The 24,335-nt window shown below is 38.7% G+C and overlaps 2 protein-coding genes across 4 annotated transcripts; one reads left to right on the forward strand and one right to left on the reverse strand.

Annotated features, from left to right (window-relative positions):
* Positions 1-42: 42 nt before the first annotated feature.
* On the reverse strand, positions 43-16,097 carry LOC110046772 (uncharacterized). The gene is made up of 14 exons (XM_089291292.1): positions 15,621-16,097; positions 13,762-13,869; positions 13,052-13,195; positions 10,060-10,271; positions 9,460-9,586; positions 8,612-8,767; positions 7,734-7,829; positions 7,172-7,272; positions 6,159-6,288; positions 5,274-5,476; positions 4,394-4,475; positions 3,984-4,109; positions 3,176-3,336; positions 43-1,714 (listed from the first exon to the last, which is right to left on the reverse strand). Exons 1-14 carry the CDS (start codon positions 15,954-15,956, stop codon positions 1,570-1,572), a joined length of 2,127 nt encoding a protein of 708 aa, XP_089147418.1. The 5' UTR covers positions 15,957-16,097; the 3' UTR covers positions 43-1,569.
* Positions 16,098-17,566: 1,469 nt separating this feature from the next.
* On the forward strand, positions 17,567-24,285 carry LOC110046706 (uncharacterized). 3 transcript variants are annotated; one of them, XM_089292464.1, is made up of 4 exons: positions 17,567-17,672; positions 19,450-19,510; positions 20,507-21,160; positions 22,081-24,285. In XM_089292464.1, the coding sequence occupies exons 3-4, from the start codon at positions 20,539-20,541 to the stop codon at positions 22,950-22,952; spliced, it is 1,494 nt and encodes a 497-aa protein (XP_089148590.1). In that variant the 5' UTR covers positions 17,567-17,672; positions 19,450-19,510; positions 20,507-20,538; the 3' UTR covers positions 22,953-24,285. The 3 variants fall into 3 exon arrangements, with proteins under 3 accessions (XP_089148590.1, XP_089148593.1, XP_089148592.1); XM_089292466.1 differs by lacking the exon at positions 17,567-17,672 and adding an exon at positions 18,153-18,577; XM_089292467.1 differs by lacking the exon at positions 19,450-19,510.
* Positions 24,286-24,335: the final 50 nt, after the last annotated feature.

The following is a 24,335-nucleotide window of genomic DNA, read 5'->3' on the forward strand; positions in this document are numbered from 1 at the left end:
TTCTAAATGGGGACTCGGTAGAGAGAGCTTAACAAGAATTAATTACGGCAAACAAACAAACAAACAATTAAAGACTCAATCGATCAAACTAACAAACTATACAGACCGAAAATAGGAATGGATGCACTTCTGCCGTTTGTGGTGAAATTAAAGAGTTGTGAAACTCCTTCCTTGATCCAAATTCAGCTGTTTTATATTTTCTCTTATTTAAATAAATGAATAAATAATTTCTACCAAGACAACTTCTGAAATGGATCAATTGAATACAAATTACAGTGTATCTCTTTTTCACCTTTTGTTTCAATTATCAGTCAGACAGCTATCACGACATTTTAATCTACACGGCATTCAGATAATGATTACAATAAAAGATGTTCAAAGAAATGAAAAAAAAACAACAACAACAACAACAAAAGGAAAGAGAAAACGCGACACATGGTCAATAACTTTGGTAATCGAGGCTTGATGTCCTTTGTTCTTGATCTTTATCGTATGCTGCCCTTGTACACTGTCAGTTATCTCAATGTCGTTCCTGCTTGCGACAGAAATGGCATCATGCCATTACTATCCCGGGCAATTACTGGTTCGCTGTTATTAAAAATCTTCTCCAAGTTAAGTAGTCCTCGTTTACGAACCTCAATTCACATTCGTCCTCCTTCAAGGATAACCGGTCGTTTAGCCCTTGCCTGGTTCTGACTACCTGTCTCTCCCTCGTGATCATTTTCAGCTTGGAAAAGATGTTATTGTAAAATCGGACTCGAATCGTAGGAAACAACTGATGATCGTGTAATCAGAGCTGGCTAACTCGTTCTCTTGGCTATTATTGCTAGCAGGATATCTGCACTCAGTTGTGTTCATCCATGTTTGTTTGTTTGTTTGATGTTAAGTGCTAACTCTTTCTCTTGTCATTATTGTTGGCAGGATATCTGCACTCAGTTGTGTTCATCCCTGTTTGTTTGCTTGATGTTGAGTGCTAACTCTTTCTCTTGTCATTATTGTTGGCAGGATATCTGCACTCAGTTGTGTTCATCCATGTTTGTTTGTTTGATGTTAAGTGCTAACTCCTTCTCTTGTCATTATTATTGGCAGGATATCTGCACTCAGTTATGTTCATCCATGTTTGTTTACTTGATGTTGAGTGCTAACTCTTTCTCTTGTCATTATTGTTGGCAGGATATCTGCACTCAGTTGTGTTCATCCATGTTTGTTTGTTTGATGTTAAGTGCTAACTCCTTCTCTTGTCATTATTATTGGCAGGATATCTGCACTCAGTTGTGTTCATCCATGTTTGTTTGTTTGATGTTGAGTGCTATCTCTTTCTCTTGGTCATTATTGTTGGCAGGATATCTGCACTCAGTTGTGTTCACCCATGTTTGTTTGTTTGATGTTGAGTGCTAACTTTCTCTTGTCATTACTGTTGGCAGGATATCTGCACTCAGTTGTGTTCATCCATGTTTGTTTGTTTGTTTGATGTTAAGTGCTAACTCTATCTCTTGTCATTATTGTTGGCAGGAAGAGATATCCGCACTCAGTTGTGTTCATCCATGTTTGTTTGTTTGATGTTGATTGCTATCTCTTTCTCTTGGTCATTATTGTTGGCAGTATATCTGTATCTAGTTGTGTCCAGCCATGAAGAACCAGCAGAAGACATCCAGTTGTTATAAATGGCACCAGCAGTTGCCACGCCAAGTCGTCTTTGAAGTGCAGGTTAAAACTGTCACGAGTCAAATGGATTCACATGTTAATGACATTTTTACGCAAATGTCAGTGTGTCCTACTCAGTAACCGTTACAATGGATTTAAAACGCTTGGCAGCGCTGATATTAGAAGCTGGGAAGTAGAGAATTAACTCTAAAGTGATTTGGATTGCTGAGAATCAACGACCTTTACCTTGCTGACTGAGCTACAAGGCCAGATGTGAGTATATCGTGGGTAAACATGGTGGTAATTCGTGGAAAGGTAAACGTCGTGGGTCCAACCAAGGCCAAATATATTTTTTTCTTTACCTCTTGTGGCCCCCCATTTCTGCTCAGAAGAAAAAAAATATTGGTTGATCTCCAGCATTCCAAATTACTTTATAGATAACTCTCTACTTTCCAGATTTCAAACGGGCCTTTTTGGTACATAAGGACCTTCGAGTCTCCAAACTCACTAAGGTGTTTATTTCATTACTGCAACACTTTGAAATTTTCCAAAATGACACATCCCTTGAACTTTTCTAGGTACATTTTCTTTGTAGACACGTAACTAGTGAGGGTTAACGAGCAGGAGCACAAAACTATGCTAACCCTGCTTGACTCGGTACGCTGAGGACAAACTCGTGAAGCTCTTAGTTAATGGACCAATTTCGATATATTACAATTCTTACATGGCATCAAGGCTTGTGGGGAACGGGGGGTGGGGGGGGGGGGGGGGGGGACTAAGACAGAATAAATTATTTTCTCGTGCCTCCCTCAACCTGGCTCAATGTGATTTCATTTTTTTCAAGTCCACTAAACGAAACCTTGGAGTTATGTTAGAATTTTTATAACGTAACGAAATTGGCCTTTTTTACCAACCTTTTCAAAGTCGTGCTAAGGTGCGGCCGAACGGACTCAACATTTTAGCGCAGCATATTCCAACATCGTTACACACAACACGTTTCACGCGCTTGGCCACCCTGTTGCAAGATGTTGGATGCCGCAGCAAGGCGGCCAAACCTTTGTAACATGTGCGCAACAGTGTTGGAATGTGTTACGTTGAAATACTGCGTGCAGGTCGTGGGGCCTTTACTGTCGATTTACAATAGAATACTGCTTCAAGTTGCACATCACATTTGCAATGCTAACAATTATCCCAAAAGGTTTGTATATCTGGTTTGTATATCTTCAAACGAAAATGCCCTTATTGTTCACAATAGCATACTATTCGGTACAGTCCCTTTCACGCTCGCTGAATAAGAGATGGCGAAATACGACCGCGCTGGAGTGAGTTGGAAGTGTAAAAGGATAGGGAAAGGCAGGTAGGGCTGATGAGAAGCGCGGTAGCGTGGAGAAGCAAGCGAGAAAGAGAGACAACATGTTGCAGCTGCCAACAGCCAAAGGATTCTTACGCAAACTGGGCTGAAATGATATGCAGAGCTCTTATTTCTATTCGCTTAGTAAGAAACTGGTGCGAATAGAGAATGCTTTTTTACCTTACATGCAGAGAGCTGTGGAAACACTGTCCATGTTCAGTGGTGAGTTGTAACGACACAGTAGCTCTGCAGGGCTGTGATGGTACTATGACTTGTTCAGTGTATATTCCAGGAGACTTGTAGCTCTTCTTAAAAGCCATGACCTGCTTTCCAATGATAATCTATAAAAACGTTCTGTTGTAAGAATCTATTATTGATTGATTGTTAGATTAATCTCAATCAGTAGGTTGGTTGGTCGGTCGACAAGTGACACATCCATGAAGTCCATTACCCTGTAGTGATCTCCCGGGGGCTGAAGGAGGGGGTGCTACTCCCTTATATGGGCTATATAGCTGTGTGCGGCCCCAGAGGGTATGGTTTTTGAGCAGTTTTGGTCTGAAAAATACAACCTCTTTCACAGGATCTCCCATCTTCCAAAAGGAACGAGGTTGTGAAAAATAGTATAGATTTTGACCATTTTGGTCTAATATAGGATACTGTTTTAACTCTGGCTTAGTATTGGGTATTTTGTTCGCAACCGCATCAACACTAGCAAATTTGTAGCCCTTCTCAAATGCTTACGCAAATGGCAGTCAATTCGCTCAGGTCTGAAATCACAGATTTTGGTCTGAAATACGGTACAGGTTTCAATGTTTGGACCGCACAACGCCACCAAAGAACGTTGAGGAGTACCCCCCACCCCCCACCCCGGGAGTGATCTGTCGTCCTCCTTTAAGTGAAAGTGCTTAAAGCTTATTGCGAGCTTTCTTGTAATGACGGGTAAATTGTACTTCTGTAACAGTTGAAGTTATTGAAGAATTACACATACCTTGATGTTGTAAACTTTTCCTTTTACGTCTTGTGGCTGCTCATCTTTAATTTCGAACTCCACAGGAAAGGATCTCCCACTTATCTCGGTGTTTTTCTGAGAGTTTGGAGTGAACCTCACTCCGACCTTGTTCATGAAAACAAGACTCAGTTATAATGACGATCAACAACAAACATCGTAGTGTTGATTGTTCTACGGAAATTTATAAATGTCAGCAAAGATAACACACTTCTTTCAAGCGGTACAACTTTGAACTATTACTTTCATGGAATTTTAAAGCGCCAATAATTCAATTTCTTAACCTTCAGTTCTCGCCTGCTACATATAGGTAAATTGAAAAATAAATTATTTTTTAACAAAAAAATAATCAATAATCAGTTTTGTTTTTAAGCTGATAAAGAAAAGCTTACCTTTCCAGAGAAAAATGTTGCTCCACTGCAGGGTGAATTCTCTGCTGGCCAGGAAAATAGTTCATTCATATCTGCAGGAAGACTAATATAAATCCCAAGTCAGACGGTGTATAATAGTTATGCTGATAACAGTAGTCATGATGTCTCGGCAATCTTTGCAACATTTGGTATTTTCAATCAACATTAAGCTTCCACGATAATTCAAAATCTGACAGTGACAAGATAGATTACTTTTGATTAAGCGCTGTTAGTTACTGCCATAACTCTAGAATAACACATTATTTTATTGTCCTGCACAATCAACACACGAGTAATTGTAGAAATTATAGATGAAAGTTTGGCTTTCATGATGGAGAAGTAAATGGTGTGTTTGTAATAAAGCTATTGGCAACTGGCATGCACTAAGTGGCAGATAACACTGAGCTGTGCATCAATTGTAAATTGTAGACAGTCATAACTTTTACATAAAAATTTAATTGTAAACAGTCAGGGCCATAGCCAGAAAAAAGTTATGACTGAGGCAATGCCGAAGGCATTTTATAAAAAGTTGAGTGTTTACAAACAATCATGCGTGTCAACTTAGAATTGAGTGTCGAAAGTAATTCAATGACCGCGCTGAGTGATTGGCTTAAAAAGACTCTTGTCTCTTTGTCATCAAATCTGAGAAGTAAAACGAAGACCAACCGTGACTCGTTCGCACGCGTTTTGACTTTCCCGCACTTCAGGTCAGCTACATGTATTAGCTTCCAGTTTTGATTGGTTCACTGGATTGTCTGTGAAATTTGTCATTGGCCAGAGTGATTGCTTTGGTTTTGGTTTCATGACACTCAATTGAAAACCACTCCACAGTAGCAATTTACCATTACAAATTTCAATTTACCTATGTGTAACTGTGTTTGGTGCATTCGCCAAACACAGCAGGGTTCCATCATCGGCACCCAATATCAGCTCCAGACCTGGTCGCCCTGGCAACAAGTCAGCACTAACAGCCCCAGATAGCACAGTCTTACCAACATTGATGAGCTCTGTACAGCGGTCACTACCTCGGATGATTGCAATCTGGCCGTCAACAAGGGGAATAACCTAAAAGAATCAATGACGTCAGAGTTAAATTTACTGTTAGTTCTGTATATCAGTATTCAGTACTGGTTTCCTTTAATATGCAAAGCTAAAAAGCAACCAGGATGTAGGCGGGTAAGTTTGTTTGCCAAGCTGGAGATTCAGTTTATAGAATGCCCAAATTTGCTTCAAACCTGAAGTTGTGCTGGTAGTTCAATTACACTATTACTCTTTTGTAGAAATCTGTATGAATACACTGTATGGCTGTGTACTGACCAGGTCCTGGAAGCAAGTCACTAAATAATTATGTTTACAGCTGTATCTGAGTTCAAACCAATAACTGAAGAAAGCTGTAGGTGTATTTGAGTGTTTTGTATACTATATGCATTCCTAAAATGAAAAGACAGCTGTATGATGTACAAGACTGCCAGATTTTGTGTGGCTTTTTTCCACTCTTACTCTTTTTTTTTCACAAGGAAAGAGTGATTCCCTTGTATCTGTAGACTAGTCTCTTCTTATGATTATAAATTATATTATCAAAATGACTTCAAATCCTCAATCATCTACACCTTCAAGTCCAGCAATCAGTTTTGATTCTGTTCTGTTACTTTATGTGTGAAAGATGGAACAGGTTTTTACTTAAGGCTGCCTTATTTAATACACTGCACCACTTACAGTACAATGTACTTGCAATACAAGTACTTACAATATCTGATGCACTGCTTTCTCCAGGGACAAGTTTAGTGACCAGTACAGTTGCTAGTACCTCCCTTGGTAGCTTGACAGGCCACCCCTCCAACACCTTCCCTGTATCTCCTTCAAGAACCCACACATACCTGGTACATGAATGTTCTTTTTTTAAACATTTTTTAAAAAAAATTAACAGTGACTGTGTATATAAAAATTAATGCAGGAATCGTATTAGACCAGTGAGGTCTGTGTTGGGAGAATACATGTATCTGCCTTATGCATTTGACAGTGCAGATCTAAAGCTGCTGGCAGCAACTCAGGTTGATACAGAAAAGACTGGGAATTGATATTCTTCTGGCTTTCTTATCATGGGAGGTTTACTATTTGATTTTATGATTGGCAAAGGTACATACATTAAAGTTTAAAGTTAAAAAAAGTTAAAATTTTATCGAGTCCAATGTTGCATTCTGATTGGCTAAACTTAGGGGTTTGCATCATTATTGAGTTCCACTCGTTCCAGACACAAACCTAACTATGTGTAAATGTCCCCTCATCTGTACTGCCTCCTCCCTCTCCCCCCCCCCCCCCCCCCCAACAAGGAAAAACGAAAGTAATGGATACATTGAAGCAGATTAAAATTGCTGGACAAAGGTAAGAAGTGGTCATAAAATTGAAAAATGTATGACCAAAATCATTACAAATTAAATCACAATAACCTTGGACCAAATATTATCTTGGACACTCCTGAATGATCAATGCATACTACATGTATAAGGTACTTTCTAGATTGATTTTTGGAAAAAATTGTATGTTGTGGGTTGAATTTGTTCTTTGATTTCACATTTTTCAAACCAGTTTAGGAGATTTTTCTTTTCTCTTGTTATAGACTTATTTTGTCATACCCCAAACGCAAGCTTGTTTAATTATGAAATTTATACCTAACCACATCCTGATGTACACTGTACTCAGTATAATTATCCAGATCATGACAAGTCAATGAAACAGTAAAATATACATTATGTAAATTACCCATCAAATGTAGCAACAACAGCTTCCATGAAACCATCTCCATTCACATCAGCTACACGGATCCCTGCAGCACTTGAACTAGAAACTGTAGCCTCCCACACCTGACATAAAGTATCAAAAGCAAAACAAAATGTTTACAACATTTACTATAGTAAAACCCACTTATAAGAGCCTACTAATTAAAACCTCCGTAGACTACAATTTTGGCATTTAAACCCCTATTGGATTAGAACCTGTTCAGCTTAAAATTGAGACAGGTTCTTATTAGTTAGGTTGTCATAATGCAGTTTATTGAGCAGCATCTAGAGCAGAATGTAAATAACCTGAATGACCTAAATTTCCAGGAGGCACAATGTATATACCGGTAAGAACCTTTATCGTGTAACTTGAAACAAAAACTAGGTTGTTTTAGCTGGTTTTTTATTGTTATTGAAAAGAGTTGCAAATGCCTACATTACATGAAACTACACTATTTGCAAGAACCAAAAAACTTTCTGTAATTAAATTTTGTGCTAAATCACTAAAAAGAAATTACTAGGAAATTTAACAATTCAACACTGACCATTTTCCCTTTAAGGCTCTTACAAGCAATATTCCCGCTGTTGTCTATCGCCAGAATTTCAAACAAACCATCTTGATTAACATCTGATGCAATGACCTGAAAACCACATACACATGCCATGTTAGAGACAAACTTAGGAAATTCAGCCTTGTACCATAAATAAAACAAAATTTTGATTTCACAAATTTCTGCTTAGAACACCATTAGCCAGATTAAGGATTAAAAACCAAGTCTTCTCAAGTGCTACATGTACATGCTAGTGCCCTGTGCAGGATATCCCAGTTCACTATGCATCTTGCAAGTAATTATTTTACAACTTGGTACCCTGCTCTATGGACACCCACCTAATGATGACACCCTTATATAACAGGCAGTTTTGTTTGTCCCGACAAAAAGCTCATAATAGTATATATTTTCTCTAAAATTAACCCCTCTAATAAAGACAACGGTTAACACAGACAACAAACACAGAAAAGATAGTGAGTAGTGTAGTCAATCAGAGGATGCCATTTGCAACAGAACGCATAGATTTTTTTTTATTATATGGAGAAGAGTGTTTTACTGGGAACTAAACCACTCTTAGATTCCATACGCCACTTCATCTGGGACCCGAGTGGCGTATTTTCCGTATGTCACCTTTGTGAGTGTCATATCATTCAATGACCTCACGATTCCTGCCTTTTGCCTTTGTTGAATTGGTTCTCCATATAATAAAAAGAGCATTACATGTTGGCTCGAAGATATGAATTTTATGAATATATGATATATGAATATATTATGAATATATGAATTTATTTCGAACATAAAATTCATATCTTCTCACCACCGTGTAATATCCTCTATATATTAATTGTTACTTTTACAAACTAGTTATTTACTTGGCCAGGAATGCTGTCCATGGTACTAAGAGATTGAGGCTCTTTCGTTGAGCTCTTTACAAGGTAAACCCTTCCTGATGATGTCCCCATGACAACCCCAGCACCTGGAACAACAGATGCAGCTGACAGCACATAGGCAGGGTACTGACTGGATTGCTGCAGGTTAAAAAGGAAACAATGAATTCAATTTTTACGGTGTAAAAGGGTAATTTTCCTGATACACACAGTGCAAAACTGCAGTCTTTACAAGTTTGTGGCTCAGTGTGAATGCTTTCCTCTGATCCACCTGACACATTTTTGCGAGCCTGATTATATTACAACTGGGGACATGATTGGGGTAATCAGTACTGTTAAATTAGATTAATGCTTGGCAAAATTTTACCAAAGGATTTTGTAAAAAAAAAAAAGCATTCCCTAGTTAAAAATTTAATAAAAAATACATGTAGAATATTTTGGCTGTCAATCCTAATGTTTGAACCATATGCATATATGAATATACATGAATATACTAAGTAGTGTAGTGTGAAAAATGACAGTGAGAGTATTAAATGGTCACAAAAACAATATATTTTTTAGACTAACATAAGTAGCCCAGCCACTTAGCATGACTAACATTTGCTTCTTCTAAGTGGCTGTACTCTCTCTATCTGTAATTATTTAAATTTGAAATTAATCTATTTTTCTTATGTGAAGGGTGCAAATATTGTTGCTGCTGCTGTTGTTGTTTGTTTTTAATGAGATGTGTGCATTTAACAAGTTGGTTGTATGGCAGCCAGTTTTACCATTAGTATCATTGTTAAATAACCTTCCAGCTAAGAGCAATATCAACAATACAGAAAGATATTTACCCTGGACACATCCAAAATGGAAGAGAAAACAAGCTCCTTTTTGTCAAGGTTGAACACTATCACAGCACTGCCAAGATAATTCTGAAGTTCCTCTGATGGCAAACCTTGACCGGATGAAGATGACAGACTGTGTAGAGAGTGCAACATGTTTGTGAAACTCTAACTAATTACACATTTAATAAAATGACTGTAACTTATTTGCACTCTGGGTAACTCTGTTGATATGCCAAGACTAAAGAGTTTGACCAAGATTCCTTAATAGCAGATCCAATGCAAAATAACTACCCAAATTAATTTTTTGAAAGCATTTTTGAGGAACCAAGGTGCAGTGCACTACTAAGTTTAGATTGTTGTTGATTCCAACTGTTATCACTGTTCTTTATACCAGTATGTCATGTCTTGTCACAATTTTATGGTTTAAATTATCACATATCATAATTTATTATATCATATTTATGATAGTGCTGCATGTGCTCTGTGTATGTAAGTGTGGCCCAGCTGGACACATCATGGGAGCAGGAGCAAAACTCAAACAGGTGTTATCAATTCACATGAAAACCATGGAAACTCGAGTTAAAATATCTAGTTTGAGTTTTTCACCTTTTTTCTTCAAAATAAAAATTAGCGACAATGACAAGCTCTTCTTCTGATCCATCACCATTGAAGTCTGCAATGAATGGAGTTGACAAAATGTGTGGGTCAATATACACACTAGTGCCATCTAACGATAACCCTGATGGACGGAAACCTCCATGGTACTTGGACCAAAAGGTGTCTGCAGAACTGCTTGTGTTTGAATTCCACTGTTTTTCCTGTGTAACAAGGATGCATTTGGGTATAATTGATAATTTAATTTAAAACCTGTCATGCAGTGATCATACTGTGCCTACCATCTAAGTGTACTTAAAAATAAAGGATTTGCTATTGCTAAACTACTTCATGCCCAGGGATTACTCAGTATATCAGTAACAGGAAGACACGAATGAGACCAAAAATTGCTAAACCCCAAAGTCCTATCAGGCTAAAGCCAAACCCAAAACGTTTTTCTTGTTTTTCAACCTGTCATCCACAATTCAAATTGAAGGATTTCATGCAAAAAGGGAGTACCGGTATATCGCCTTTTGGGCCAATTTTCATTTTTTTGCAGGATTGAGCTAATTTTTGGCAGACTGACTTGCTTTGACATAAATAACATCTTTCCGTAACTGTTTTTCCTGATTTGTGCTTCCTTTTCGAGAAATAACATATGCAAAAAACTCAGTTTTCCAAGGACACCTTTTGGAAATCTTTCGTTGAACGAAAAACAAAAGGAACCTTTTGTTTTGCTAAACAATGAAGTCACCGAAGTGTGGCATTTGCTGCTAGTTGTTTGAACCAACACAAGTTTAATGATTCATATAATTACGCTCATCTCTTACTGTTGCTTCATTAGGGCAAGCGAATAAGATGCTGAACGGGCCAGATTCGAGTTTGTTTTGTCGAGACACCGGTCTGACACAAGGTCGGTCGATTTTTTTTCCAGTCTATTTCTCTACTTCTTTCAAAACCGAACATCTATTTAAAAGAAACAGTGCTGTTGAAGCTGCTAAAAGTAACCGTTTAAGTTTGAGTTGTGGAGAAACCCACCTTTGAAGGATTCATTCCAAAAGATGCCACTTGGAAAACTGAGTTTTTTAGACGACGTTATTTGTCGAAAATGAAGCACAGATCAACAAAAACAATTACAGAACATGCCTTTTCATGTCAAAACAAGTCAGTCTGCCAAAAATTAGCTCGATCCTGCAAAAAAATGAAAATTGGCCCAAAAAGTTATATATGCCCTTAAGCATTCTTACGAGGTTTGACTTTAATTTTCTCGAGAATGCTTGAGAATTTAATCGTGGGGTCACTTAGAGAAATTAACTAACGTGAGTTGTTTTAAACAGTATTCCAAAAGTTATCTTGCTACAAGTAGATTTTTAGTAAATAATTTTTGCACTTATTGCTCGAACTTTGAGCAGAGGCAGTCTTAATTATTTCAAAATCTTTCAACACAAGTTGAAAGCCGGCCTTTGCCCTCTTTGGCAAATATGAAATTAGCAATTTGACGTAATCTGTTGTCATTAAAAAATGAAGCAATCCCATTGGTTGCTATGTGGGCAAAGAATTGTGATTGGTCCAGGAAAATCACGCCACTGTCAAACTTGGCTTGAGCGTCGCTTTGCATGGAATGAAAACTTTTAGTGAAAGCAGAATGGAACTGTGAAATCTACAAATCTTAAAGAAAATGCTGGATCCATTTTTGTCATCAAAGCAGCCCTGTGAGCTGAAAAGCTTTGATGTTACCTGAATATTGGAGAAGTTGAAAAAATACGCTCGGAAAACTGGCGCTTGCGGTCAACACTGGAGGCCATTTAATTCGAGTTTTGAATGAAAGGAGTGTTAGTGACAATGGACATTTGTGTCCTCTGTGGTTGGTGATTCTCAAATCAGTTTGATATAGTGTCTGAAACACCTTATAGCTGTGATACAGTTGGCCGTGACCTGTAGTGAGCTATACTTTGCTCACTGCTGTGCCCTGAAATATTTTGTGTTGGAAAAAAAGGTTATGTATTTATTTTAACAGATTTTAAGAAGTGATGTTTTGATGTTTCATTCCTGACGTCAATCTGTGCCAACAATTATTTTGAGACTGAGAAAAGTTGAATTTTTTAAATAAATTAATCTCATAAACATTTTGTTTATTTGGTTTGTTAAATTCAAGACAAAGCAATGGATTCTTACCTTAAAGTAATTTCAAGACCAATTTTGTGCTTGGTTTAGTCTGGCTCAACTGCCGACTGAGACTGCTCAAGGATTTTTTTTAGTCATTTTCTAAAAACGATACAGCTTTTTCTTTCTTCTTCCTGCTTCTCGTACCTCTTCAATGCCTAGACAAGACATTTTTGTACCTTGTCTTTCACCCAGTCACGTAAAATGTTATCTCAAATTCTTGAAAATTTCTGCCATTTTAAAAAAACGGAGGGAAAAACTTTGTAATAATGACGTCAATCGTGTGTCTGACCTCTAACAGATCATAGGTGAGAACCAATCAAAATGCGAGAATAATTTGGGTTATTATACAAAACTTGATGGAAACACAGAACTAGCTCAAGCTGTTGACGTAATGATGGTGCGAGCAAAGATAATTTACATTTTGATAATCAAAGTAAACAAGTTGTTTTCTTTTCTTGTCACAGAATTTTCTCAAAGAAAAAGAAAGCATGTTGTCCGTGCTTCTATCAAGTTATTAGAGCCCTCATTGAAGTTTGGGAGAACTTGAAAAGGTGTGGAAACACTCATCTGTTGGCTTGTGTTCCCACAGCATTTCTCACCCTTCCAAACTTCCACTTGACTGTTTCTACAACTCAACAGAAATACAGTACATATTTCCTATTTCTTAGATACAATTATTACATCCCAACCCCCCCCCCCCCCCCCCCAAAACTGAGAAGTGTGTTTGGGAACATGGAACTTGGCCAGCATGAACATCTCCCAGAAGTTCATGTTAACCTACACCCACTGCCATGTTTGCGTAAGATGATCTTTTCACACAACACCCATTTTTTCATACCTGTGGAAGGTCAGTGTCAAACTCCGAGAAGAAAGCAAGTCTGGCTGCCTTTTTGGGTTCAGAAATAGAACTGACATAGTCAATGTTCCCAATCTGTTGAGGATCTACAACAAACCAATCTTTCTTCATGACCAGAGGAGGGACCTAACAAGGGATATCAAAACAGCAGTGGTTTCATGGTTTCATTATTACAAGGGGGGCAGGGGGCATTGGGGCTGGAGGCACTGAAGTATTGGATGATTTTTAATCTTGAATCATGGTATTGTGCAATTCTGCTAACCTGCCAGTCACTTGTGTTTTAACATTTTGGTTGACAACATTAATTTTATTATTGAATGTCCTTTTGAGATCTGCAAAAATTAAAAGTGATTTTGACCTGGATCCATGGAATCCGGTGACTCAGATATTCATTGCCAAGACATGCAGTAACTTTCCAGAGCATTGAGATAATTCTGGGCAATACCTTGTCATAATGTAGAGTGGATTTTGTGGACACTCTGATTAGCTACAATGCTGCGATGTCTTCAGAACACTTGAAAAACATGCACAGTGTACATAACACACAACTGCAGCTCTTGTTTTCTATACTTCTTCTATTCTCAAATCATATCTTGGTTGATGACAGCACTAATAGACAGAATTCAGCTGCCAAGTACAGCAAATATTTTCTGTGGGTTATTTCACATCATTAATGTAATGATCTGCCCTACCTTAAATGTCTCTCCTTCCAGAAAAGAGCCATCATTCTTTACAAAGATCACAACACCATCAGCAGTAGCTAGGACCAATTCACGCATTCCATCATTGTCATAATCATACTGAAACACAAAGATTCCAGATTGGATTGGATTCACATGGATGATTGTGAAATTAAGATCAAGGTGACAGATTTCATCCATATTCTTGATTCCTTAATTTCAACTACAACAGCATGTAATTTATTTCAAAGAGGGACACCACTGACCACACATCTTGAAAAAATTGGCAATTTTTTTTTAAAGTTTAAATTTCCATTTTTATCCTCCTCAGTCATAACTATTCTTAAATACTTCTCACTACAGTTTATTATCATGTTTTTGTTATTGTTCAGCTTAGAATGTAACTATTCTTTTGAAATGTTCTTCAATTTTAAAGAAATTTTGTATCTTATGAATTGTAAGTTTTCAGGGATGAGAATTAGCAATTGCCTACTTGCCCACGTGAGCCTAAATACTTCAGTTTATTCTGTTTTCCCTAGAATCTCAATGTTTCCCAAGGCAAGCCAATTGAAACTTTGAGACTTGAGGGACTGGATATTAACTATCACCTAATAGAAATCTGTAGCTTATACATGTAGTATAATTGTTTTAGTAGAATTGTGAATGAAATTCACTTCAAATAAAGTTTTCTAATTATTTCTCGAAGTATAATACTTTGCACCTTAAAAAAAGCGATTGAACTAAATTGTCATTTGAAATTTCAGTCGTGTGCATATGCACATCATTTTTTCCCATAATTTCCATTTTTTTTTTAAATTAAAGAAACCGTAAATGTCCTTCTTTTAATCTTCAGAGGAATTTAATCATCCATTTAAATATTGTACATACCTAAGCTGTGGTATTTAAAACAAGAGAGGAAAAAAATTACATCAAAATGCTCCTCCAAAACTTTGGAAAAATAAAAAGAAGCATTGGCATTTTGCAGGTGACCTCCAGCCACTGCACACAAATAACTGATAATGTGCCGTTAGTCAGCCAATCAGATTGCAGCATTTGCATTAGTATACTAGTAGAATTCTACTAATTAACAAATGGTAAATGCCATAGCGTGCACTATTGAGTTATGGATGCACGCGGGAGGTTGCTAAGCACGAAAGAAGCATAAGAGTCGCACGAGGCGATAGCCGAGTGCGACTCTAGCTTCTTGAGTGCTTAGCAAACCTCCCAAGTACATCCATAACTCAATAGTGCATGCTATGGCGTTTACCATTTGTTTTATAACATAACATTGAGACATTGGAACAACAGAAGTCCTTTTATTGAGCTACATCACAAAAAAATGTTCCTGTAGTCTTACATGACAAGAGAAAACAAGCGCACAAAAATTCATTCATGACAACCAACTGCACACCAGTAACTCGATAACATTTCATCTTCAGACAACTGTGAAGACAGTTTTGCATTTCTGGCCGAAGGATGTCGGTCATTACTTTGTAAACAATGTCTGTCAAAAGAGTTGCTTTGTAAACATTAGCACACACGTCAGCAGTGTACACCCATGGGCAAATAGTAGACGCTAAATTAACCAGTCAGAGCGTGCGCTTTGCTTTAGTTATGTTATGACATTAGGTAGATGATGGGTGACCTTGAAGTAACCATGCAACGATAGTGTGCACTGTTTGAGAAAAATTCCAGCTATATATCAGCAGAAAAATATCTACTAAAAAGAGGAAGCATGCAATGTCTAAATAATAAATAATTAAGTTAAATAATGTAAGTGTGCATATTCAAGTGCTTATTCAGCGTTGAGATTTGGTTATCTGTTTTACGCTAAAATCTAAGGTTTTAGGATTGGATAATCTTTCACATACCAACAAAGGTGCCGCAAATAACAGTTTTCCAGGAAGAGTAACTGGCCAGCCTGGAAGATTATGACCTGACCGTCCATCTACGACTGACACCTGACCATTAAAAGAAGCTACCAGCACATCTTTCACGTTATCACCATTAAAATCTGCCACTAACGAGCTTGATACAACAGGAGATGACCCCACATCTGATTGCCATACCGTCTCCAAGTTACGATGGCAATCGTGTGCTTTGGTAAGGGAGAAGACGCTCAGGAAAAGAGCTGCTACATGCAAGTTTACACTTGCGAAGAGAATTTTACCACAAGAAGATCGTGTTGTTGTGTGTCTTGAGGACATTTCAACGTCAGAAATTGCTACTCTTGTGAAAGGTTTTAACTTAGGAATAAATTGGGCGCACAATACGCTGATGATAAGTCGGCTTGGCGAAGATCATTGAGGACAAGCAGTTTTCATCTGTTGCCGCCGACTGCCGCCTTTTTTTTCAACCTCAGAGTCTGCGAATTTTTTCGTCAGTGGTCTTTCAATAGAGAAAGATGCGTACAAGGATGCGCAAGATGCGGAGGCTTTCCAGCCGGAAAAACCACGGGTTACCAACCATTTTAGCTGTTTATAAGGAAATGTCTGAGAATGCTTCGAAAATTAGTCTAAGTGCTACGCGTAGAAAATGATTTAAATAAAAGTAGCTTACCTTATATTTGTTTGCGTTATTTTGTTCCTGGAGGCGGCTCAAAGCCAATTATAACTCGCCTATTCAACGTCGGGGCAGCCTGTGAGATAACTAAAAGCTATGGGCAGTACATAGGTCTAGATAGGGCAGTACTATTTCTCCTATCTCTGTTTCTCCCAAATATTTCATCTTTAATTCGGTTGAGGAGCTTCTTGGTTCAAGAGGAACGTAAGCTTTGGATACGTCACTACTCATGACGTCATACGTCTCTATAAACTAAACCCGAACTCAGTGAACTGTCAGCTTTCTCCCGCTCTCAGCCCAACCCTGGACGTCTATCGCCCTATTAAAAGGTACCAAACCTGAGCTTCCAGTTTGAGGTGCTCATTTTCAAGGTAAGACCATTTTGTAAATTTCTCTACGGGCCTGTCAAGGTGGATCTACTCGAGACTGACAAGTAATAACGAAAGACAGACCACGTGGCCGAGATACAATACATATTTTAAATATTTGTTAAGCACTACCTGGCTTCTTCATAAAAATTTCATATGTATTTTGTAGAATTCTACCGATACACTAATGCAAATGCTGCAATCTGATTGGCTACGCTATCACATGGAGATGAGCGAAAGGGGAACGAAACGAACACCAAAACGAGGGGAATGTAGGGAAGAAAGCGCCCATTCTCACCCCATATCCCTAGCCTTTTTCCACTCTGTTCTTCGTACCGGCGAACTCCTCTAACAGACTAAGGGCCTATGGGCTGATAGTTAGCCAGGAACATTTTTAAATTTTCTGATTTAAAATAAATGTTTCAAAAAACACTGAGGTGGTCATTTAGAACGTGATTTCTAACAGTAAGGGCAACTATCATCTCATAGGTCCGTGACATGAACTCTCTATTGTCCTTATTGAATTGATTGTTCACCACTGACTTTTCCTGTCGCACTGTCTGTATATTTGACGGAAACAACCGCCCACACTGAATAGCTGTTTGCATTCTCTGTATTTTTGGCGGCGACGACCGTCCATGCATGTCCACATGTAACAGATTGCAGCGCATTTGAAATTCGGAAGACACTTGCCCTACATGTGCACAACTGTACTTTTCCTTTTTTAATTTAGGTAATAGTTAATGGTTCAGTCATTCATCATCACCTATTTCTCTGACTGGGAAATGATCAACAAAGGAAAAATTTCGTATTATAATTTGAACTTCCTGTTTTGATGACGGCAAGATTATGCAAAGTGAATCTCGTGACAAATTGAACCACGTGATAGTTTCACCTTTGCTACATTAGGTTCTTCCCATTTCTGGCTCGTGAGCGCTGTCTGTCGGACCACAGTTTCCTTTGAACTCGTGATCAGTTAACTTGTTGAGCTTGGTAAGTAAATTTTTCAAATGTACTGAACTGAAGTAATATATGGTTTAATTCTGTAACGATTACTCACGAGTATAACTGATGTGCATCATGGCAGAAGCCATCCTCGAGAAGAAGGATATCCTTGGATCGTGACAACATTCCAACTAAATTTTGTATTCAATTTAAAAGTGGCTAAGCGATTTGGAAAAACAGAGAAACGAAATATACTTAAATGTCTTGAGGTGGGCAATGATAAAATCGGAGATTAACCGAGACACTGCGAGCCTTCAATATATGAAAATCCGAGAGCACGACTTCAATGATTTTCATTCAAAAGTTTGATCCGAGGCCCTGTTGTCAATTTTTGAAATGTGAAATGTGGCAGCGGTGCCCATTGTTTGGGGTGCCGAGATTATCTCAGGAGTTGGTGCCAAATTTCTCCGTTGTTTTTTCTGTTAATTTCTGTTGCAATTTCAGCCTTGAGTTTTGCGGTCTTTCCGTGGTGATAGTTTCGTTGAGTAAACGCTCTCACTCATAAAAATCGTGATAGGAAAAACCACGTGCGCCCGTTAAGAGCTATTATGGGTCGCTTTCTCCTCCTTTCGTGTGCTTCTCGCTCCCAGGAGTTCGCGAGGCCATTTTTTTCTCGTGGTTTTCTCTCGCTGTTTTCTCTCGCGTCACAAACGACGGACTAAGCGAAAGAGGGAACATGTCATGTTGACCTTTTTGGTTGTCCGATCATCTCGTGACTACAAGTCATTCAAGTTGCATCCAATTTGGGAACGTAGGCGGATCATATGATGCTTTGCTTGCACATTTTTACTTTCAGTTTCCGTTGATTAGCAGTTTGCGTTCAGAACATTACCAAACGAAACTAGAGAACTTCGAAGACTCTTGAGTGTCCTGAAATTTAACACAGAGCGGTTGTAAGTACGTCCAAGTTACTTGTTTAACTTCCATTGCAAATTCTATCAAAACTAATTGTAACAAGTTACGCTACTCACTAATCATGGTTCTTTGCTCTTGTGCAAGTGGATTTTGTCTCGCTTATTTCGCTTCGTTCGTTTCGCTCGCTTGATTTCGCTCGTTTCGGTGGTTTTGTTTGGTTGTTTCGGATTCTACATGCAGTACATGCCATCGAACTGACCTGGTGGTTTCCTTGGTTTACTTTTAAAGAGGTTTCGTTGGTGTTCAGTAGTGTGTCCTCAAGTTACTTCGCCTGTAACTCGACATTTTCATGCCAGTACAAATTTTTTTGGCCAGCAGCCGGACCTGTTGTTGATTGCTAGAAAGCCTCAAATTCCATGAGTTTGCATTGATTTGAAAATCATAACCTTAAAGGTAACGAAATCAATTTCTGAGAAATATAGCAAAGAAGCCGGAAACCCTTATTGTTGTCTGAGGATAAAATTTGTAAGTACATGTACCGATACTGTCTTAATATGTCCGATGCGCTCCACATCTCGTGGAATCCATTCCCTACTAGAGATGTAACACACACATGAAAGAAACTGAAAACAAACCAAGGGAAAATTCCCTCGGACAAGAATTCAACTACGACAACGTAATAATACACTTAAAAACATTGCCCGATTCTTTTGTTAGCCTTTGAAAAATTTACTGGTGCCAGAGGCGGCGGAACGTCTCGAAACATTGGGAAGGGGGGGGGGGGGGGGGGGTCTCATCGTTAAGCCGAGCACATACCTGTACTAGTAGTTTCCAAAACGTGTTTTGCGTTGTTCGTTTGCACAAACAAACTTCTTGGCGTGAAAAGTTGTCTTCAATGTGTTCGTTATAGACTGATGACAATGCAGGAGGAGGCAGCTGTTTAGACGACCCTGCTTCATGATGCTTCTATGGTAGGTTTTTAGTCTTCAATAGGGCAAAAAATTTGAGCTCGGAAGTCGGAAAAATGTTTTTTCGCCAAGCGCGAGCATGATAAAACGATTTGTGTTTGACTTTCAACCTCTGTCTGTTGCTAAAATCAACATTTTTCATCAACAACCGAGGTTTTACACACAGATATAGTTCATGCCAGTTAGGAGGTCCCCTGTTAGTAAACTGGTTTGTTGATACGTTGCGTGACGGTGCCAGTTTCCGTAGACTCACAAACTTACCGTAATAGAACTAAAATACTTACATTAGCCTTCAAATTTCGTGCTAAATATTCTTAAATCTACTGCTAATGTCTGTAAAAGTATATTTTTTACGCACATTATTCTAGGCTGGAAGCACAAATATAAACAAACTCGCGAGCTCGTTTATGGTAGACAAACTCCGTGCGACTTTCTTTAGACAGTATGTTTACATTGCGGTTCCTTTGATCTTACCTTCAGGGTACTTTTCCGCCGATTCCAAACAATACTCGACCGTATAAATATGCACAAACGCAATCAAAATACAGCCAATAAAATATAGTTGTTCCCGTGGTTTACATCCCAAGCCAGGGCGATTCAAAGTTCGTGTTCGTGAACATATAAATTAAATAAGGACAATTCCCTCAGATTTCGATAAATGCTACCGTCGAAGCGTTTAAATTCACCAAAATCCAACGCTGAGAGCACAAAATAGCGAAGCCTACGGCGACTGAATGGAAAAAAGATCCAGCGCAAATGGCCTGCTCACATGCTCACGTGTCTTATAACATGTCTTAGTAACGGTACCAGTTTGCTGGCCGTGAGATACCCCTGCAAAAATCAAGTGGGGTGGCCATTTTCGTATCCTTACAGGACTTACAGGAATGTGGATTTATGTGCATATAACCGTGCACAGAAAAAACAACTCAGGTCAAAATTAGGTAATTTGAGAAAAAATTAGAAATATTGTGAAAAATTACCAGTTTTTGTCTATCTCAGGTGATGAAAAAGTGCAGACAATAGCGACTGTCATGTCAGGATCAAGAGTTTCATATCCCCGTACAAAAACCATGCCTTGTAATGTTGCTGGTTCCGCAATTGCACAGGGACACAATGTTGGTCGAATTAACCGGTGGCTACGGTGGAAACCAACTTCTATTGAGACCAAGTGGTTACTCCTCTCAGGTGCTTCAAATCCTCCAAGCGGCATTGACATTTCCGATAGAAGGACCAGAGACACTCCTGGAGCCAAAGGCGGGACATTTCTTTCTGGTGTTACTCATGATTTAGCCAACATGGAAGCTGCAGTTGGAATTAATTTGTTCAACACTGTGAAAGATCTTTATCTAACCAAGTCCGCAGCCTCTGGTCATATCAGGAGCCTTTTTGATACATGCAGACGTAACCAGGTTAAACCTATCCTGTACTACACTGGGCATGGAGAGATTGGGACTGGAAACTGGTGCTTTGCTGATGGGACAATCAGTATTCAAGAAATTTTTGATATGCGTCCTGAAGGAGCTTACACCCCAATGATCTTCAGTGATGCTTGCTACAGTGGCCATTGGGCCAACTTCTGCCTTGAAAAGAACATCACCGGTTTCCACTGCCTGGCAGCATGCCTGGAGTATTCTAAAGCTTTTGATACGAAAGGTTTGTACAGTCTTCAATTTAATAAACATAACTGTTAAGCTTGAGAGATCTGTACCGGATTAATTCTAAATCCGCTCTTCTAATGGCCCGTCCATTAGTGAAAGAACCAGACGCAACACACGAGTTCAAGTTTTCGAAGCGTTAGTTCGCTACGTGTTTTGACCAACCCTGGTTGAAGTGAGTCAAGGCAACTTAAACGCTTTCAGTGCCTCCCACTGTAGTAGAATATTTAGTCTTGACCGGCCAGACCAAGGTGGAAAGGGTTTTGGGGGGGGGGGGGCGGGGGGTGGGATTAGGGGCATTATTTTTCACAATGAATTGTGAAAGCTGGGAAAAAATTTCAAATGTTTGAATTACGGGTTTGCAGCTATCCAAACCCGACTGTAATTTCCGTCATTACCTATCTGACGTAACAACCATAGGCTCTTCATCAGGAACGAATGTAAATCTCATATTTATCTTGGAAAATACTGAGCCAGAGTGGCTCAAATTCCGGCTATTAGATTGATTCGTGACATGAAGAAGAAAGTGATGTAAAACAGGAAACGCAACTAAAAAATAGCATTGCCATCAACATATTTTAGCGCCTTGTAGCGAGAAATAATTTGAACAATGTTTTTCTAACATTGTGTTTTTTTTTAAAAAATGGGGGATGTCAAAACGTAGCACTTCAGAGCTTCCGTTTTTCTTTTTTTTCTTTCTCGGAGATTTGGAGGAATATGTCACAGTCCTCTAGAGACTTGTGTCCTCCGGGATTACAAGACTTGCCTCACTGCTCTGATAAATGTCTGCCTACAGCCCTGAAATATTCTTGTTATCACTGTGTCTGAAATAAGCTACGGCATTTATGAATACTTTATCTAATACTTCTAATGCATTTATGAAAACTTTATCTAACTGATTTTTCAAATACTACTTAGGCGAAGGTGGAGATTTGACTTTGTTCATGACTGGAAAAAAACGACGTCCTAGAACTGAACCTATGTACAGTGGAGGGGACAGGAGAGATTTTCCGATTACTACTGGATATGACTCCGTTGACAGCTTTGATTTTATCAAAAGCCATGTGTCCAAATCTCAAAACATTTTGGTCTGCCAAAGTTTCTATAATGGACGCTTCAGTGGGTGTTTTGCTTCTTCAAAAAGGTACAGCCCTAGGCTGGTCGCTTCCTGGGCGATTCTAAAGGACTATGACTCTTTTCTTCAATTGGTCAAAGAAAGTGAGGATCGGGTAAATGGAAATTCAGAACAAATATACTCGCTTGCATGTGATGAGATTTTAGGATTTGCAGTATTTCGCATGGGCAAATATGGCACAGCTCAAGCAATTGTTACGAACTTATCTGATATAGAGAAGAAATGGGAAGATGGCTTTGCGATCACTTCATGTGCCGCCCGGGGTTCAACATTCTACATTGTTATGACAAAGGGCACAGAGGAGTACAGGGACAAACAACAAAAGTGGTTCACTTGTAATACATGGAACGAGACATGCGATGAAATGGGTGAGCAGTGCAAAGTAGGATACACTGTGACAGGGATATGTTACTGCACTGGACTGAGGCAGTATTTTGTTGTCACGACAAAGATACCAGAGGTCAAGGGGAGCCACTATTTTGGTGACACAACTACAGTTCTCAACCGGATGGATGAGCAACATCTTGTGGGATATCATCCAACAGTCATCTTCACTGATCCAATTCTTAATAAAACTCTTGTTGTGGTGACTACAGATAAAGATAGGTCAAGCTATCAGTATACATTTGGCTATAAGTTTAAGTTACCTTCCTGAATTTAAAAAGCACTTCCAAGTACCTTTTCAAGTGTAATTTTCAACTGAGGTGTTTGAAGAACAAAAATGATATGTCTCCGCACTCAAAGCTCAAATCTCGGTTTTCTTTTGATCGCCTGCGGGAGAACAAGACCCCCTTATTACTGACTGGCATCTGTTGGTTCTCGAAGGGTACGAGCCGTGGACCACCCGGGAAGAACCATAACATTCTTACAAGACAAAGAATGATCAACCAATAATGTAAAACAAGGTAGGTAATTGCCAATAGACAATTAAACAAGAATTGTCCTTCACTTAAATTTACAGAGAAATTTTAGGCAAGGATAAAACGAAAACCAAACATGTTTACAAAACAGTAACGCTTTTTAACGTTTGTATCGCCTTCCGTTGTGAGGGGAGAATTTGCCGATTTTCTTAACTATAAAAAATAATCATGGTAACCACCTGTCTATCTGTATTATCGTGCCGAATGCCTTGTAGTTAGAACTACCTGAAGTTGTAAGTAGTTAGAATAACTGACTTGTTTATGACGGAATAGCCTAGAACAACAATGAGCTCATTGACAGCCAATAGGGGTTTTGAATTTCTAAACGAAACATATTAAAGATCATTTGTTTGGAGCCTAGCATAAATGCTGCCGGATACCACTATCCCGCATTGGTTATATGTTCTTGGATTAAAACGATATCGTTGGACCTACGTTCTGAGTGCTGTTGATGTCTCTGAAGATAATTCCCTGTAACAGATTCCTGTACTGATCCCCGCAGCAAGAGAGTTTCCAGAGGTTTTTACAGAAGTGCTTTCCCAGGCCAAAACCTATTATCACACAGTCATGGCGTAGGTTACATTGTAGCTTCTGGCTGATTTTCAAAAGGAAAACGTGATCAAGTTCTTTTAAGGCATGCAACACTTGCTTTTGTTTTTAAAAATTCATATCAGATTGGTAGAAAATTGCGTGACGGTTAAATGTTGCAATTGACTTAGACAGTGTGTGGCGTTCTCTAGCTGTACAACATTAAGCTGTAATTATTTTCTTAGTTATTTCTCTTAGCCTTCTGTTGTTTGTATATCAACCTTAAAACCCCAAAGGTTGCGCCACTGCATTTGGTCGGGGGTACACGGTCCCTATTTTTCCTAATTAGAGGTTTTGGGGGTTTACGTGTCCGGCATTGGCGCATGTAGGATGTTATTTGATGTATCTTTTATCCACTCTGTTGAAACGTTATTGAGTCAGTTAAAACGTACATAACCTTTGAGTGTGTAATGTGGCACAACCTTCGCTTGTGTAGTGAAGGCAAAATATTAAAGCAATTGTAATGTTTCTTTGCAGTAAGGGAGTATGATTTATTTTTGTCGGGAAGGAATGGGGGTGGGGGGTAGGGG

The sequence above is a fragment of the Orbicella faveolata genome, unplaced genomic scaffold (genome assembly GCF_042242905.1).
Source record: "Orbicella faveolata isolate gen_17 unplaced genomic scaffold, um_ofav_v1 contig_24, whole genome shotgun sequence".
NCBI classification, from domain to species: Eukaryota; Metazoa; Cnidaria; class Anthozoa; order Scleractinia; family Merulinidae; genus Orbicella; species Orbicella faveolata.

Coding starts and splice junctions, on each gene's coding strand:
- LOC110046772 (XM_089291292.1), bottom strand. CDS start 15,956: ATGTCCTCAAGACACACAACAACACGATCTTCTTGTGGTAAAATTCTC. Junction 9,587..10,059: donor TTTTATTTTGAAGAAAAAAG/GTGAAAAACTCA, acceptor CTCTCTACACAG/TCTGTCATCTTCATCCGGTC. Junction 4,110..4,393: donor CAACATTTTTCTCTGGAAAG/GTAAGCTTTTCT, acceptor TTCATGAACAAG/GTCGGAGTGAGGTTCACTCC.
- LOC110046706 (XM_089292464.1), top strand. CDS start 20,539: ATGTCAGGATCAAGAGTTTCATATCCCCGTACAAAAACCATGCCTTGT. Junction 21,161..22,080: donor TAAAGCTTTTGATACGAAAG/GTTTGTACAGTC, acceptor AATACTACTTAG/GCGAAGGTGGAGATTTGACT.